We start from the raw sequence: 18393 nt of genomic DNA, 5'->3' as shown, positions 1-18393 counted from the left end.
GATTTAAAGCCACAGTGACCGCAGTGTGTTTCGGAGTTCGATTACTTGAGTCTGGAGGTGCACACTACGTCATCCAGAGCCGGCTCTGTTTAGGAAATCATGCACGTGTATAGCATTTTCCTGCAAATGTTTAAAACTGTGTAAATTACGACTGACGAGGTTAAAATAAGATGCTTATTTATTACATGAAACATGGAAATGTTTACAGCTGCAGCCAGCATGTGATAACAGAGACATGTTGAGTCATAACAACATACCAGCTAACACAACATTCATGTAGCTGTTGAATCTTAGCAATGGCCATTATATCGTTGCTGTTAATTTCATCTGCTCGTCTCATTTCACCATCTCGGGTACGACATTGGGAGTTTGCCATTTACAGACGGATGACACGAATTGTTGTTCCTTCCCAACGCTGTTTCACATCGGTAAGGCTGCAATCATAGACTGTAAATAAAAGGCTGTAATGTGCTACTTCACTGGCCCTAGAGCCACCTTCATCCTTGCACTATTGCACATTATCATGCTGTCTATTGTTTCTTTTATTGCACTCGTGCCTTTTGTACTTGTATATATAAAGTTTACATATTTTTTATTAGTACTTGATTTTTAGTGTCTGTCTATTTATGTTTGTACAGGGAGTACGCAAACATACCAGAGTAAAATTCTTTTTATTCTTGAGATACATTGTGATTTAAGTTATTTCTAATTCTGATTTTGATTCTGATTCTATGCTTAGTAAAACCTAATGGGGCTGTTTGGCCACCTTGTCGATAATGTAATGCATTATTTAAAACCGGTGTCCTTTCACGAGGCAAACAAAACCTTTAGCTGACAGAGCCACAAATACAGGCAAGAGACACCTTTGGTTGGGGCTGACTTAGGTGTCATGGGTTCCCTCAAATATGCCTGAAGAACATTTTAGTCATATTATTATTTTAGCCTGTACATATTAGTAATGCCTACTTGTTGTTCTTTTTGTGTTTATAGTTGATGTTGTTATAATTATTATATTTATATTTTTATTTGTATTTGTATGTCTTATTCTTATGCCTTTGTACAAAGAGAGCACAGCTTACCAAGTCAAATTCCTTGTGTGTTCAAGCATACCTGGCCAATAAAGCTGATTCTGATTCTATTTCTGTCCATGGGAAATGTCATATATTTTATGGCTAACATAATCTTCAATTACTGCAGTTTTATTTCTCATATGGTAGTGAACAAAAAAGTGCCTGCACAGCTTTATACCCAGTGGTGGACAAAGTACACAGCTTCATTACTTAAGTTAAATCCTTCTGGTCGAATATTACTCCAATACAAATGAAAGTTGTTCTGTCAGATTATTACTTGAGTTAAAGTACTGAAGTACTTTCTTTTAGAAATGCTGAAGTATTCAAAGTACTTTTTAAAATATCTCAAAACTTTGTATTTTCACAATACATAAATGAAGTCAAGAATACATAGGAGGACATTCTTTTACATTATGTTTATTTGGAAAACTTAACTTGAAATTTCTAAAAACTATACCATGGAATAAAAACAGCAACTATGTTACTACACAGACAACTTAGTTTGAAATGTTCATCTGGAATGAAACAAATGTTATGTAGCTCAACACACTTTCTCAGGTTGGACTGTGAATGTTTGTATGTTTGGGCAGAGTGGGAAACAGGGAGAACATTTCAGACGATGCGTATCATTCTTCATTTCAAAAGCCTCTAACACGGGCTGAAGATATGGACATGGGTGCTCAGGTGGAGAATTATAGCCATCATTACCACCTATAAATTAACTGCCTGATCTGAGTGAAATTTGCTCTGTGTTTGCTCCACGTTCAACCGTGGAGATGCACGATATACAGGTATGACTAAACCACTGAGACAAATAGAACTACACAAACACATTTTACTGTCTTAGGATCAGATTTCAGAAAAGAGAAGGAAATTCATGAGCTGACTTCAAAGCAAAAGTAGTGAGTAACTAGAGCATTGATAGAAACGTAGTGGAGTAAAACAAAGTACAATAATTATCTTCTGAATGTAGTGGAGTAAAAGTAATAAGTTCCCCCCCAAAAAATAATACTCAAGTAAAGTACAGATACTCAAAAAATGTTCCTAAGTACAGTACTAAAGTAAACTTCCTCTGTTACTGTCCACCACTGTTTATACCAATATATCAGATGTTTTACAAACTGTATTTAGCCTATTCAGAGGTTCAGTGGGTGACCCACTGATTCTTACCAAAAATATAGCAGTATCTCCATGATTTATCAAGTCAATTTTATTTCAGGACACCTTCAATTCTTCGGTCAATCAACTCAGCCCTGGACTGGAGAGGTACAAAGACTTCCAGAAGTATTTCAACAGGAGACTAAATGCAATATACCACAGGTTCTCAGACCTCCCTGATCACTCAGTGGTAAGACACATAGTATGAGGATATGTCAATTACATTTGGACAGCCTTTTCTAACCTAAGCCATTGATTCAATTCCTAGAAACTCGGGAGTGTTAACTGTGGTTTCCTTTGAAACAGATCTACGGACGTCATCATGTGTATTTTGTTGAAGGCGAAGGCATCTACAGAATGGACATCAGAACCAGTATGTAGAACAACTTAATGCAGCATGATGTTAACAAGCCAGATAACCTGGGAACAGATACCTGAGATTTTACAAAGACAGGAGTAAATCTACAGACACTTAATCATCTGCAGTAGTCTTTTTTTGATGCGTAACTCTATTCTTACTTCTCCATCTATAACTTTAACTTCATCCTTTGGGAGAAAAAGCAGCCTTCCAACTTTCTGAACAACTTAGTTTTCTTTCTTCAAATGTAGGTGAGCCAGAGCAGGTGCTGAATCTGGGGCAAGTTTCTGAACAGGAGCAGAAGATGAGACTTTATAATGAAGAAAGTAAAGAGAGGTATCAGTGGATCATCCAGAGAATACGTGTGTCCCCGCAGGAGAAGAATCTTGCTGCTACATTTAAAGCTGATCAGAGAGAAGAGCTCAGGTGAGAACAGATTTTAAATCACATAGAATTGTGTTGCTTTGCTTATAAATGTCTTATTTAAAACTGCTCCAGCCACTGATTTGATAAATGGATGCTTGTTTCTGAAAACCAGGTGTGTAGTTGTAGCCCTTGGAGAAAGTAATTCCCCTGCTCCAGATCCTCCACATGTTGTGTTCACGACAGACAAAGTTTTCACATTTGGTATGTCCTACATGTTGTGCACACAAAAATGAATTAGTAAGTAACAATAGTTCACCGACTAAGAGAGTTCCTTGGCTTGTCTTTGTCTGTGGGGGTGAAGAATGGGCATCCGACGAGGTCCTGTTTTACACAACTCTCGTGGGTCTACGCTGCAGCAAAGTGTTTCGTCTGGACCTGACCTCTAATAGAAGCAGGATAACGTCTGTGTATGAGGAAACGCATCCTGAGTAAGTGTAGCAGTGTGACATTAGGATTTCTCTGCTGCTCACAGAACATTTCTAATCAATGAAAACCTCTACAGTGTGTTTGTGGAGGTCGCTCTTTCCAGAGACCGGGAGATTTTGAGCATCAATTGCAACAGCAGGACCAGTTCAGAGGTGCGACTAATTGACACAGCTACACCCCATTTAGAGCCTGTTCTGGTTCAGCCACGCCAGCAGGACCTTCTGTACCATGTGGAGCACTGGCGAAGGCAGCTGATTATACTGGCTAATACAGGACATGGACAGGAATATCAGGTACATTTTGTTCAAAATATATTTAAAAACAAACTATATAGAGACTGCAGAGATCTCTCAGAAATACTCTGCATCCTGGAAACAGTGTTCAGGGCATTACATGTGTTATCTGTTCACACTATGTACTGTTGATTCCTGCTAATCCTGAAAACTTCAAAACATACAAAATATGAAGTGTTTTATAAACTTGTCAACCTTTAATCTGTCCAGCATACTGCTCTGAAGTTACTCCTTGTATGTCTGTCTGTCTCCTTTTATAGGTGGTGCAGGCTCCTCTCTCAGAACCATCTATGGCCTCCTGGGTGCCTTTGTTTGCCCCTGGCTCTGGCACTGTTTTGAAAGACATGGACGTGGTGGGAGACCACTGTGTTTTGGTTGCAAGAACACCAGCTAAGGAATTCATCTTGATTGTGGTCCCGCTGAACCATCCTAAGGAAGGATACACCGTACAGGTCAGTGTGACAAACAGCTTTTTCCTTTGCTAACTCCCTGGCTAGTTGTGCCATAACACGTGACACACCACCAGTCACGTCACATGGTTTTATACTGTTCAGCTCTCATTGTGCCAGAGAGTGATTTATATTTTCAAGTGAATATGCCACACAGAAACAAACGTCCACATGAAATATATACTAAGCCACATCAACCCTGTCCTTATATCTTACTTTTACTTATTAATGTCTTCTGTTTTCTATTTCAACTCATTCAAGCTCCCCTCTTGGGCCTGTGCCATCACAACAAAGAACCCCAGTATGGCAGACCAACGCGCAGTGTTCCAGTTCCTGATTTCATCTCCGGTCTGCCCCCCTGTGCCCTACAGTCTAAACCCAGAGGACAGCCTGCTATTATGTGCCACCAAAGATAGATCTCCTCCACAGAACCAGAACAATTACACCACCACACGCCTAGAGGCCTGCAGCCAGGTGAGAATGCCTGAAATGTGAGACGCATGCACACAGTTGTAGCTGTAAAAAGCAGGAAGGGAAGTATTTTTATACAAGACTGAAGGGTCCACTGAGAAAGATCTTAATGGTACACACTCTGACATTCACCTCTACATACATCTCCTCTTATACACTAAACATATAGCAGGGGGATGATGGTTTGCAGAGCTTACTTCATGATACCATTCAACACTATATAACACTGACCAGTCTCCTCTCCTCTTCTCTGAAGGATGGTACACCTGTGCCTGTGACACTGTTGCATTCAGGACATGTGCAGGGTTTAAAGCAAGCTCCACTACTGGTCCATGTTTACGGAGCGTATGGCAGAGATCTCAACATGGAGTTCTGCCCAGAGAAACACCTGCTGCTGGAGCAAGGCTGGGCTCTGGCTTACTGCCACATCAGGTAATGCATCAACTCTTCAGGTGTTCTAAAACTAACCATACAGACTCCGCAGCTGTAAAATATATGGAATTTAGAGCTGTGCTTTTAAATAATCTGTGTTCTTTACCTGACACTTTCCAGAGGTGGAGGAGAGCAGGGTCTCTCCTGTCATAGAAAAGCTCGTGTGGAGGGGAAGCAGAGATCAGTGGAGGATCTTGAAGCCTGTCTCCATCACCTTTTCTCTGTAGGAGTCTCCTGTCCCTCCCTCACAGCTCTGACAGCCTGCAGTGCAGGGGCTGTGGCAGTTGGAGCACTGTGCAACAGACACCCCTACATGATGCGGGCTGTCACTCTGCAGGTTAAGATGATAAAATATAAGAGATTTGTTTAGTCTCGTCTTTCAGTCAGTAGCCTTCAGTGTTATTCTGTTTCTAAAGATGAAGTTTACTGATGACTTCTCCTGTGTGTCCCTCAGGGGAACTTTAAAAGAGCCAGTCTTTGCAAACTTTTACATAAAGACATGTCTCTGTACTCACTAAAGACATGCCTCAATAATAGAGACATCTTAAAACACAAACACCATAAGCAAACACCAATTGCAATCTCTTTCCATGTGTTCAGGCTCCCTTCCTGGATGTGTTAGGAAGCATGGAGGATCCCAGTCTGCCTCTAACTTTTGAGGATATAGAAGAATGGGGGGACCCAATCAGAAACCTAAACCACAGACTCATCATCTCCTCCTACTGTCCCCTCTGCAACATTACTCCTCAGGTATTGAAAGAAAGAGTTCTAGCTAGACTCTTCTCCACTGTTGTTACCAACTGGTGGAATGAATTACCTAACTCCTTACGATCCGTAGAGTCCCTTTCTTCTTTTAAGAGATTTCTGAAGACTAAACTGTTCAGGGAACACTTAGGTACTTAACCCGACCCTTCTCCTCTTTGTCCTCAGGGGTAGAATGAATCAGAAGGTCTAAAACCCAGCTCTTATTGAATCTTTAGCACTGAATATTGAATGCTGTTGAATGTTGAACGATATTGTTGTCTTTAATTATTTGTTGTGATTAGCTGTTGCTACATTATCTTTTTATAAAAAAAATAGATAAACAAAAAAAAACCCTGGCACTTCTTCTGGCACTAGATCATTGATTACACTAGATTATTGCTTTGTCGTTTTGGACAAAAGCGTCTGCTAAATGAAATTGTAGAATTGTAGAAACAGGAGCTGAAGACTTTTTGCTGTTGTCTTCTCCATCTGATAGCACTGGCGCGTGTTATTTCTTTCTGCCAGGTTGCCACATTCTGTGAAAGTTTGCATTGTAATTTAATGGGGCATGCATTTTAGCCTGTCCTTTTTCATGTGTGTCAACTTGGCTGACATTCTAATGAAATTCACTATCAGCAATGGGCTGTCATGTCTTTTTATCCAGTTTCTCTAAAAAAGATTTAAAAAAGGATATCGGTCTGAAAACTCTAGAGGCTTTTCTCATTTACTTCCATCCAGTTGGCCAAAGCCTTTGATAATTTAATTAAGGGGACACGGAAGACCCTTAACATGTAATTCATCTACTTAAAAACCATGATGAAACCACTAAAGACGAACCATCTGTGTGTTTCTGTGATCCTGTAAACAAGTGCTACCCATCTATTCTGCTGACGGCCTACAGAGATGATGCCAGGGTTCCTCTGGCAGGTGTCCTCAAATACACAGAGCAAGTGAGGAGTGCTATTCAAACACACTGTACTGTGAAGCCAAAGTCAGGTACGTTTACACATGCACTCTCACAAATACTCCCACATAGCTTAATCACTTGTTGATCTTGAAGATGTATGCAGATGTGCAAACTTGTCTTGTTGCACAATTTTTAAGGTGTATTTTAGTATTAATGTGGATGTGTCTCTCTGGAGAAGCAGCAAACTTGTGTCTGTCTGTCTGGGGATACTGCTAACAGCATTTTAGGTTTACGTCTAAGGTATGGCTTAGGTCACCTTGTGCTATAGCGTGTGTTTCTGTGTAAGTGTCAGCTAATTGCTCTCATTTCCCCTTAGACAGTCTCTTTCTCCCTCTCACTTATAATCTGTCTTCACTGCATTGGTGCTACTCCTCTTTACACCCTCTCTCTCTCTCTCTGCAGCACACATTATCTCTCTCTTTCAGCCTCTCTCACTTTTTTCTGTTGTTCATAGACACATGCACAAGGAAGCTTAAGTGTCTGTGTATGTGTGTATATGTCTCCCTAATCTGTCTCTCTCTGTTCTCCAGAGTCTTTGATAAAGTGCTGATGGCATAGACACATGCGGGCGGCCAGGCAGGCCCATTAGCATGGTAAAGAGATAGTGTATCAGAGCGAGAGATTAGACACCACAGACTGGGAGCTGTCAAGGTCAAGACCGCACTTGTGAAACAGCCCGCACCACAGAGACAGGGGGAGGATAAAAATGAAGGGGGATTGAGAAGAGGGGGGGGAAATATCAGATGGGAGAACAAATGAATGAGAGGAGAGCAAAGACTGAGTCACAATAAATGAGATGGTTTTGGACAACTGGACAGAATTGAGAGCAGAGAAAATGAATGTACAGTAAGATAAGAGACATTTGCCTTTGTTTGTCTGTCTCCATCTTTCTTTTAGGATGTGAACCAGCCCCAAACATAGTCCTAAATATTCAGCCCGGGGCCAATCATCATGGACCAGAAGACTTTTCACTGATGCTGGAAGAGGTAGTGCATTTATCGCAATAAAGGGTCATAAAGAGACTTGGAGTCCAACTGTTAGACGTGTGCCTCCAAATACACCCTCAAGTAAAGCAACAGGCTCGTATAGCTCATTTTAGGCGTTTTTAGACTGCAGGAACTTTACCCCAGAAAGTAATAATCTCCCCCCTTAAAAAAGCCCCTGCTGGGGGGGTAGTACTTTTCAAAGGTCCTGGGACTCGAATAGCTCATTTTAGGCGTTTTTAGACCGCAGGAACTTTACCCCAGAAAGTAATAATCTCCCCCCTTAAAAAAGCCCCTCCTTGGGGGGTAGTACTTTTCAAAGGTCCTGGGACTTTCGGTTGAACGTTACGGTGTTTGTGGAGTTTACACAGTTGTTGAAACACAGAGGGAGTTCCTGGGAATGCAAACTAGTTTAGTTTTTTATTAAGATTTCAAAATATTATTTAATATAACTTTTTTTCTCCATACGTCACTGGCCTGATTTGCTCAATCTACCCGGGACTTCAGTCCGCGTCGAAACGCAGACAACAATGGGGGCACAGGAACCTTTTAGTTCCGGGTTTTCTGCCTCATGAGGTTAAATAGACAGAGCTGTCATCAGATTAAATGCCAATTTACTCAAATTACAAAGAGAGAGAAGTTTAATCCAATAGCTGTTTAATATGTGGAGAGATGCCCTTATTCTAATTTCCATGTTTTGAGATAAAGAAACTTAAAGCAACACTCTTTAATACAGCCTAAATCCTTACATAGATTCCAAACATTGATAAGGGTTTTGTCTGTGGACTTGATAAGTAAAGGCTGACAATTCTATCCTTTGTGTCTATTGGACACAAAGTAGTGTGTAGTGACTACTTGGACAAACTAGTGAAAAGAGATTGGCAGTGTGATTGGAACCAGGTTGGACTCACTGGGGTCCGTGGTGAGGAGATGCACACAGAAGAAGCTAGAGGCCATTCTAAATTACACAGATCATCCACTTCACAACTTCTTTGTAGACCAGAGAAACAACAGCAGTGGACGGCTCATCTCTCTGCGCTGCAGGACTGAGAGATGTAGAAAATCATTCATACCTGCAGCCATTAGGCTTCATAACTCTCTAACCAATGGGAGATGAGCTGACAGACACCTGAATTACTTGTTTTTATTTGATTTTTATAATTTTATCAGCCAAACAACTGAATTTCCCTTAGGGATAATAAAGTACATTCTATTGTATTGTATTCTATTGTATTGTATTCTATTGTATTGTATTCTATTATATTCTATTATATTCTATTATATTCCCCACACAGGAGGCCCTCAAGCTGGCTTTTCTATACACAGAGCTGGGACTGGAGCTACCTCGGTTTCCTCGCAAGAGAAAGAGATAGAGGCCATCAGAAGCCAGCCTGGAATCAAACCATGATGACCTAAACATCTGCCACTGGAGCTACGGCGAGTAAGATGGTGCAAAACTAGTTATGATAGGGTTGGAAAAGAAGTTGACAATAACAGTGAAATGTCTGAGCCTTTTTAATGTATGATTCCTAAGATTTCCTAAAAAAAGAAACACCAAAGAAGAATCTCATGTTTACATTGAAACTGTGTGACTGTTGACTTGTATTAGCACTTATAAAGTATATCCATGACGCTCAGGTAGCAGGCCTTCTCCGAGACATAGCACTCTCCAGGGTGGTTCGGATTGAACCGAGTGTGTGTGGAGTACTGAATCAACAAACCCTCTCCTGCCTCTGTCAGGATACGAGACTTTTGCATTACTGTGCCGTCTTTGATGTGGTTTGTGCTCATCAACACCTCCAGCTGGCCTGGTAACTCTCTAACAGAGGAGAAATCTGTGGTTACAGATTCTTTCCCAAAGTTAAGCACCATAAGGAACGCTCTGTCAACCCCATCCAGCTCTCTGATATAAGAGAAGACATTTTCATCAGCATGGACATAGCAGAACCAACCGCGGTGAAGAGGGAGCTCTGCCTGACGCAGCATGTTCAGGAAGCGGTACTGAGCCAAAACAGAACCTTCCTCAGTCTTCTGAACCTGGAGGAGAAAGATTGGCAAAGGGATACATTAAATAAGTAAGACTGAGCAAGCTGTTTGTCTGGAGATTAAGAATTTTGTACCTCCACATTGACAGTTTCGTAGTCAGGATGTACAGGCAACCAGGTGACATTGGCTTTAGTGTTAAAGCCTGCATTCAATTCATCACTCCACTGCATCGGAGATCGCTGGGGGTCCCGACTGAGACTCTGCAGTTAAAGGACAGAAATAATTATGGCACTTTGAATACTTCTGATCAGTGTTGTAGTACTTGGGTCCGACTTGACTTAGAACTCAAATTGGACTCGGACTCAGATAATTGGTACTCTGCTAGGTCTCAAACTCGGATAGTGAGACGTCAACTCCTACTCAACTTGGGTTCTTCTTTGGGGAATCAAACTCAAGGTTTTGTGACTTGACTACAACACTACCCCTGCTAATGTACAGTTAAACAACAGATGTTTAAGAACATATTTTGATATGGATACTTTTTTATGGTACCCAATGATTGAATAAATGTAGTGTAAAATACTAAAAAATCTGCAATATATTCTTCTTTGATGGTGGTTAAATTGTTCCGTTCTTATGAAATTGAAATAAAGAGGAGGTCATTTAAAGGTGCTTTTCAACAACAGGAACTTTCCCCAGGAACTAGGAACCTTTTGAGGAACAAAGGTCTAAATTTAATTCTGGGGTACTTGATCTATCCCCTGCTCTACTCCATAGGTCCCTGCTCCGGCGGTAGTAATTTCAAGAGGTCCAGGGACTTTGTGGCGCAAGGGATGCATCTGGCTGAAAGTCGCCAGTCAACAGGGTCGCTTTTTAAACTGAAACACCCGTTGATCTCTGCCATTGTTTTAAAAATGTCTTCTTGCTTTGAGTCGAGCATTTAAGGTGTTTTGAACCTGCTTTGTCACTAGCGCTTGTTTCCTACTACGTGTTGATTCAATGAATCCATCTGCAATGCAATAAAACATGATCAAAAACAGCACAATTTGAATCTCCTCCATGCTAACAGGCTAACGGTGGTGACGCACATGACAATGCAATCATCTTTTTTTATGGCCTTGTACTGGTCTGGTGGTGTAATATAATTACTTTTATTACTTCTCCATACATCACTGGCTTGATTTGAATAACCATCCCTGATGAGGACCTCAGGCCGCAGTGGAAATGCAGAAAACAGTGGGCCACAGGACCAATGAAGTTCCTAGAAGAGAAGTTCCTGGAACTAAAAGTTCCTGGTACTTCTGGTCGAACAGCGCCGTAATTTTCGGCTTTTATTCTGGGCTGCATTTTGTGAACAGTTAGAGATGATAACACTACAATGTTCAGTATTTGTGACCTTGTAATCTCTTCTAACAAGTCGTTTTTTTAGTATGGACCCAAACCTAGGACAAGGCGTGCTAATTTTAAAGAATGTGTACGAAATAAATGAAATCCCAGACTGACAAATGCAGTTTGAGCTTCATTTCTTTCTAATTGCTCCACTTTGCAGTGATGTAAAAGCCAGTGTTTAAATGGTTTCTTAACCACTCACAGAATTGTATTTGCCAGCAGGGTCCTGGACTTCACTGTCTGTGACATTAATGTTCTCCATGCCGATCTCCTCTCCATAATAGGTGGTGGGTGTGCCTGGAAGGGTCAGCAGCAGCATGTTGATGACACGGCTATACTTAAGACCAGCACTGGAGGCAATTCGAGGCCTGTCATGGTTCCCAACCTGGTAAAAGTGGAGTAAAGAAAACGACAAGAGAAGGAGAGATGAGTGAGATAAAAAAAAAAGCGAGGTGAAATGGATCGAGAAAACTGAAGTTAAAAAGTGAGGGATAAACAACAGAATGATAAAGTAAGAGATAGTTTGAGACCAGCTGAGGTGGATAAACACTGGCTTTTAGAGGTCACAGTGAAGTAATGGATAGTGAAACAATCATAGAGCAGTTTGGAATATCTTGTCTAAAGCTGATGTGCTCTTAGTGAAGAGGTCATTGAAGCTGATACTGGAAACACTATGAAAAGAAAACCATTACTCAACGGTGACTGATCCCTTAGAAACGGTAAAGCTGGAATCATTGCTTAGTCATCTTTTAGATGAAAATGTGTGCATAAAGATGTGATTCAGCTGAGAAATGGTATTTCAAGAAAATGTGTAAACCCCTTTACCTTCAGGTATCTTTTTTTTCTTTATTACACAGAAGCATTTCTGTATTTACATGATTCAAAGAGCCATTGTTAGCCTTGTAAAACCACAACCATCTCTTAAAGGTACAGTGTGTAGAAATTAGTCACATTTAACCAAACAGAATTGGTAGAAATGGAGTTTAATATTCAAATATATGTTTAATTTATTGTGTAATCACCTGAATGTAAAAATCAATTGTCTTTGTTAACTTAGAATTAGCCTTTTAAACCTGCATAAGGAGTGGATCCCTTTCAATGGGGGCTGGTGTCTTGCATCACTACGTTTCTGCAGTAGGACAGAACGGATCAACTACTATTTGTCATACGCGTTTTAGTGAGTTGTCACCCAAAAAGCACAAGTTATAAGATGAAGAAGAGAGTACGTAAAATAATTTGTATTTATAAAAGTTTCTGATAGAAAACTTGACAAATAGAGGATCATACTAATGCATCACAGCAGCTTCTTGTCTCTGAAGGCCGCCATCGCTTCCCCAACGGGAGGGATGAGCAAGGGAGCATTTCAATCTATAATTTGTCTTCTAGTTATCTTAAAAAAAAGTATATTTCAACACACTTTTATAGTAGCCAAGAAATAATTATGTAAATCTGATTCTGGTGACTCACCACCCAGTTGGCCCATTTTCCTCTGGGCATGTTGGACATCCACAGGTGGACCAGATGATGAGCCCACAAGCCGCTGGTGTTCTGAGGCAGGTCCAAAAGGTAAAAGTTAAAGGGGAAGTCACTTTCTTTAACCTGTGGGGTGCCATAGTACATCATGGTCTTGTCCACCTCATGGTAGTCATATGACTCAGACACCATGAACCTGGAGTGCAGTAAAAGATATCATGTGTTATCAGATATCAACATGCAAGACTCAATTTGTTAGCATAGTCCTGGATTTCTTTTCATTTAACTCAAGCTGTGGTAAATGAATATATGATGATTCATATTTCATAAAAAAACATCCTAATCTCACACTAAATGGAAATTGTAAACAAATGATGTTATGATCCGGTAGGAGTCTGGGCTTCATGCTAATGGTGCACAATCCTAATAATCTAACATTTTGAGTACATTTTGTCATATGTCAAGTTAACTTAATGATCAATTCATGAAAAATAAAGAAGAGAAAGAAGAGTCATAAGTATGATATTATTACAAAGGACTGTTGAACTGAAGGTAAAAATGTAAACTAGGTTAAGTTGAACTTTTTGGTATCTTCCCCCCACCTGTATCTCCCAGGCTCCCGGCTGTAGGTGTCCATCTCAGCCCTCCACTCCCTCAGCATGTCATGCAGGCCCAGCTGAGTGGTGGTGTAGTCATGGAAGAGGTCCCACTCTGTAGTTACTAACTCCTGGAGTATTAGGAATACAAACACAATAATGTCATGGAGCTGGTAATCTACTTGTGTCCCTCAGGCCAGGTGTTACTATCAGGTTTAGCATTTGGTCATTCATAGTAAAGCTTCTACCTTGAGTTCATTCATTATAGTGGATTAGGAGAGTGACACTGGGAGTTAAGAGAGCCTGCCTGTGAATTTGTATCTCAGGCCAAAGCACAGGGTTCGGCCACAGCCTACGTAGTTGGGAAATAGGTGAGAACTTTATACAAAAAGAGAGTAAGCCAAGAAATAACAGACTTTGATGTGACCTTAATTGTATGTAATTCTGTGTGGAAGAACCTCAAGCACATGAGATACAAACTGTACACAAAGGACCAAGCTATGGGTGGCTTCAGGTGAGCGGTGCTAACCCCAATGTCATCATGCTGCCACAAGTACTAACCACTTGCTTTTAAGTGGTCCAAAACTGTCCCTAAACCACTATTGCAATAATAACACAGATATCTGCTTACTCATGATTGGCTGAGTCATTTTCAAGGCTGCAGCAAAATTCCCAGTAAACACTCTTTGTCTCATAAAAGTTAATGAGTGATGCCTGACAGAAACTCCTGTTACGTTCAAACTTCATTATTAAGCTCGGCATGAGTTGTGGCTGAATGAAAGCAGTGGTTTAGTTTGGGTTTGTGTTAACCTCTCAGTCAACAGTGCTTAAGCTATTCATCAGTGGTAAGTAAATCCTGATGACTTGCTAATCCATCTAAATATGCCCCCTTGCTTCTTATCTTTTCGATGTGAGACATAGCTTCAAGAAACAAAAATGTTCGCTTTTGATGAACAGTATTTTTACAGGAAGCACACCTGGTGACTTCTAAGCTCAGGGATTAATGGTGAAAGAAACAGCCTGCACAGGGCAAACTCTGTCACTCAGGTGTTAATTTGTTTGTTAAACCAGCTACACGAGAAAGTCCAGAACAAATGATTTACTACTGGCCTCACACCTCATGTAATGACTGTATATTCAACACTAGGTGTTATAGAAGAGATTGTCAACTGAACTGAAAAAAGAGATGATCACAAAGCCGAAGAGACTTAGTTGGAGCTGTCACAAAAGTAGTTTGTGTGTTACACAACAACAAAAGGTAAATAATAATCTGTAAATACTTTGCTAGTAAGAACAGACCTTCAGTCAACTGTTTTACAGTTTCATTGTCATTTTAGCTAAACATCGCAGTGTCTTTGATATCTGATAAAAGCGGAAATAAATTGAATCTTAATTAATTTATTTATTTATTTAACAGTATTGACCTGGAACCAATGTGGTAATTGATCTTTTAGTCTTTTGGGACATTATCACAAAGTGGTGACTGTCCCTCTTAAAAACTGAAGGTCTGCAGCTATTATTTTCATATCAATTTATCAGCAGAATACTTTTATGATTAAGTAAGTCTTTGTTAAATCTACTGAATGTAAAAAATATTGTAAAAAATGTGCATCATAATTTCCCAGAGTCAAAAGTGGCGTCCTCTGTAGCGCCATTGGCCTAGCGGCCTAATCATGCACTCCATATACAAAGGCTATAATCCTCTTTGCAGCGGACACAGGTCCGACCCTCAGCCTCGACAATTTGCTGCATGTCTTCCCCCACTCTTCTCATTTCCTGTCCCTCGTCAGCTTTCCTATCCATTAAAGGCAAAAAGGCCCAAAAATATAACTTGAGAGATTACATCTTCTTATTGCTTCTTTCATCCAACCAACAGTCCGCATCCCAACAAGTCAATTGCTCACTCAACTGAAATGATCAGAAACCAAAGGAACTGGAACCAGCAAATGTTTGACATTGCTGCTTGAAAAAGACTAGTTAATGACCTTACAAGATGGCCTTTGATTTTCTTTTGATTAACCAATCTTTTTGTCCAGAATTGTAACTACAACAAAATCATGCATGTCACTGACTTTAAATTTAACTGGACCTGAGGCTAAGCCTCACATGAGGTTAAATGAGTTTGTTACATCAACTCGGCCATTCATTGCAGATCCATTTTAGTCATATCAGATAGATCTTATCATTTTTGTCTGCAAAGTTAAGTCAATATGGAGCATTAATATATACAATACAAAGTGAGGTGGGTTGTTATGACATATGTTGGGGTAACACTAACCGGTGGTCTGTTGGGGTCCACCTGGGGTTCATCCCTCAAGTGCGCAGCTTCCAGGATGTGCTTCACTGCATCCATCCGGAAGCCATCCACCCCCTTTTCCAGCCAGAAGTGAATAATGTCCTAAAGTTAAAAATAAAAATAAAGTAATAGCATTATTGTTTTTCATGCTCAGTGGAACAAGCCCTCCATTCAAAGGTCTGGCACAATCTTCCCCTTCTGTTGTACTTTGTGCCGGACGAAGCCGAGTTAACTCTTTAAGTTAATTTGTCAACAGATAAGAAGACTGGATAGCTCATTAACAGCAGGAGATTAGAGGAGACATAAAAGAAAGGGAGAATACCGATAAACAGTGTGTGGTCATGTGAACCTACTATTATCTCTTTGTTGACATTAGGGTTTCTGAAGTTCAGGTCTGGTTGCTCCTTGAGAAACTGGTGCAGGTAGCATTGTCCTCGAACTTCATCGTAAGTCCATGATGAGTTCCCAAAAATACTCACCTAAGAGAAAAAGAGAAGGGAAAACAAGGACAAGAAGAGTGAGAAGTATTGACAACTAGAAAGTTCAAATGTCATGATGGGAGAAAACTGTTTCACCTCCCAAATAGCCAATTAAGACACAAATATAATGAAATGCATCAGTGACAGTGCCATGAAAGTCAGTGCCACACTTCCAAACAAATTCCAGTTAAGTACCAACCCAGTTGTTAGGCTTTGGTCCGGTTGCATTGCAGTCAGCCCAGACATAGTAATCACTGTACTGAGGATCTCTAGTTCGGCTCAGGTTGAACCAGCGGTGACGGTCACTGGTATGATTGGGAATGAAATCCATGATCAGCCTCAGACCTGGCAGAAACAGAGAGATTAAGATAAGCCAAGACATACACAAACAACAACAACAACAAAAACAAAAAACAGCCACCAAACCTGTACATTTTGAAAGTTCATACCTTTGTTGTGCATTTCAGCTAGCAGATCCTCAAAGTCTTTCATTGTTCCAAAGAGCGGGTCAATGGCACGGAAATCTTCCACATCATAGCCAAAGTCCTTCATAGGAGAGCGATAGAAAGGACTGATCCAGACTGACTTGATGTTCAAGTACTGGAAGTGATCCAGCTGCTGGAGAATGCCTGAAAATACCAGAGACAACACAACATCAGAAATCTGTAGCGTGCAAGTTTAAGAAAGGTAAATGTTACATAAATAAAATAAACATAATGTAGCAGAAAGTACACTCTTGACTGCTCTCATGCATTGTGAAAATACATTTTGAGATTATTTTGTAGTTGTAGTACTTTGAATACTTAAGTATTTTTAAAAGTTTAAAAAAATATATATAGAGAGTAATAATTTCTCTATTCAATTTGCAAGGTTTTCAATTCACAAACAGATAATCTCAACCTTAAACCTAAGTCTCTGTCTTATTTGATTAAGCTATATTTTAATAACTTTAAACTATCTTTTCTTTTTGTATCGGTCAGTTTCATGTGCTGTTTATGATGGCTTGGAAATACTTTTTTGCAGTTTAAAAAGAATTGTAATCAAAGTCAGGGCCGACCTGTGGCATAGGCAGTATAGGCAAATGCTAGGGGCGCCTAGAAGATAATAGGAAAAAGAACATTATTTCATCTAATAAAATTTGGGGTTAAATTGAGGACTGATGCCAGTATACATTTAAAAGCTTGAGATTCCCTTTTGGTTTTTAAAAAATGGTTTCCAAAGCTGTTGAAGATTATAAATGTTCATGATTTACTTGTTTTTGTTTTTGTTGTTGTTGTTTTCTTTACACTTTGGAAGCTGATAGCTGAATTAGATAGAAAATATAGGCTAGGCTTAAATAAGAATGTTGCTTCTGCCTTTTCAGTCATCACTTAATACATTACTGTTGCTTTGTTGAAAGTGTCTTCACTGTGAAAATGATCGTTGTCTATAATGACTGAATAAATTCTACCACTATTACATTATGCATTTTGAAATTGTATCATTTTTTTCCTGCTGAATATCAGTGTTGTTACCATTTTATTAATGTTCTTTTAAAATAAGAAAACGTGTGAAACATAAAGCTGGATGTCAGTTGTCTTTCAGTGTACATGTGATATGATTGTTGGTGGAGTTGGTTACAATACCAGGGGCACCAGTTAAAATCTTGTCTAGGGCACCAAGATGGTTAGGTCCAGCTCTGATAGCTCCCAAACTTGTGGTTGAGAAAAATCCCTAGGATCTTTGTCAGATCAAATAGGGTACAGGGTCTTCTTACCTTTGAGGTCCCCTACTCCATCTCCATCTGAGTCTTTAAACGACCGCGGGTACACCTGGTACACCGGGGAGGCCTGCCACCAGGTCAAACAGCCCGGCGACAGTGCGATCACTGTGATGGTGAGCGCCACCAGAGCCAGCGTACAGGCCAGCGTCAGCCAGAACAGGATCTCCCGGGGCACTCTGTACCGGGCCTTCGTGGAGTACAGCAGCAGCACCTCTTTGGGCATTCCTGCGTACGGTTTTATCTGCGTGTACTCCTCCTCAGGCGTCTCCAGCTTCACCGCGGAGGATTCCTTCTTCTCCCCGGCCACGGAGTTCATGTTGTCCGCCTGAGACTCACCATCTTCCGCATCCTGAAAGTTCGGGTTCCTGGTACATTCCCCGAGTTCGAAACTTCCTTTGCGGTTTTTAAAACTCATTCTGTTTTAGGAAGCTACAGAAGAAACCCTTACAACAATCTGTGTTCAGCTCTCTTCCCCAGCAAGACTGACTGAGTCACTGAGCCAGCATTAAGTTCTTGAACTGGTCTTGGAGGGTCAGAGTACACACACACTTCTCTTGTGTTTATCTCACACACATACAGCAGGGCCACTCGAGGAATGTGGGAAACCGGAGAGTTGGATGGGAAAGCCTGGAGAT

At 40.5% G+C, this 18393-nt stretch overlaps 2 protein-coding genes across 2 annotated transcripts; one reads left to right on the top strand and one right to left on the bottom strand.

The window, feature by feature from the left end:
- The first annotated feature begins 29 nt into the window (after window positions 1-29).
- On the top strand, window positions 30-10805 carry prepl (prolyl endopeptidase like). Its single transcript, XM_034681868.1, has 15 exons — window positions 30-428; window positions 2290-2418; window positions 2535-2601; window positions 2838-3012; window positions 3125-3213; window positions 3314-3440; window positions 3515-3731; window positions 3992-4183; window positions 4442-4654; window positions 4908-5083; window positions 5204-5420; window positions 5684-5833; window positions 6697-6823; window positions 7692-7780; window positions 9073-10805. The coding sequence occupies exons 1-15, from the start codon at window positions 297-299 to the stop codon at window positions 9148-9150; spliced, it is 2178 nt and encodes a 725-aa protein (XP_034537759.1). The 5' UTR covers window positions 30-296; the 3' UTR covers window positions 9151-10805.
- On the bottom strand, window positions 9275-18393 carry slc3a1 (solute carrier family 3 member 1). Its single transcript, XM_034681869.1, has 10 exons — window positions 17753-18393; window positions 16446-16625; window positions 16196-16341; window positions 15871-15996; window positions 15500-15619; window positions 13228-13352; window positions 12620-12821; window positions 11355-11537; window positions 9898-10023; window positions 9275-9814 (listed from the first exon to the last, which is right to left on the bottom strand). The coding sequence occupies exons 1-10, from the start codon at window positions 18171-18173 to the stop codon at window positions 9383-9385; spliced, it is 2061 nt and encodes a 686-aa protein (XP_034537760.1). The 5' UTR covers window positions 18174-18393; the 3' UTR covers window positions 9275-9382.

Source organism: Notolabrus celidotus, chromosome 4 (assembly GCF_009762535.1).
Source record: "Notolabrus celidotus isolate fNotCel1 chromosome 4, fNotCel1.pri, whole genome shotgun sequence".
Lineage (NCBI taxonomy): Eukaryota > Metazoa > Chordata > Actinopteri > Labriformes > Labridae > Notolabrus > Notolabrus celidotus.
Note: the sequence above shows the minus strand (reverse complement) of the source record. Positions and strands in the feature narration are given on the sequence as shown.

Bases quoted from the DNA above. Each gene is read 5' to 3' on its own strand.
- slc3a1 (XM_034681869.1), bottom strand. From the start codon at position 18,173: ATGAGTTTTAAAAACCGCAAAGGAAGTTTCGAACTCGGGGAATGTACC. The intron at 15,997-16,195 runs GTTGGTACTTAA...TTTTTCTCTTAG, and splicing joins GACCAAAGCCTAACAACTGG to GTGAGTATTTTTGGGAACTC. The intron at 11,538-12,619 runs GTGAGTCACCAG...CACTTTTACCAG, and splicing joins GAAAATGGGCCAACTGGGTG to GTTGGGAACCATGACAGGCC.
- prepl (XM_034681868.1), top strand. From the start codon at position 297: ATGGCCATTATATCGTTGCTGTTAATTTCATCTGCTCGTCTCATTTCA. The intron at 429-2,289 runs GTAAGGCTGCAA...ATTTTATTTCAG, and splicing joins CCCAACGCTGTTTCACATCG to GACACCTTCAATTCTTCGGT. The intron at 5,421-5,683 runs GTTAAGATGATA...CCATGTGTTCAG, and splicing joins TGCGGGCTGTCACTCTGCAG to GCTCCCTTCCTGGATGTGTT.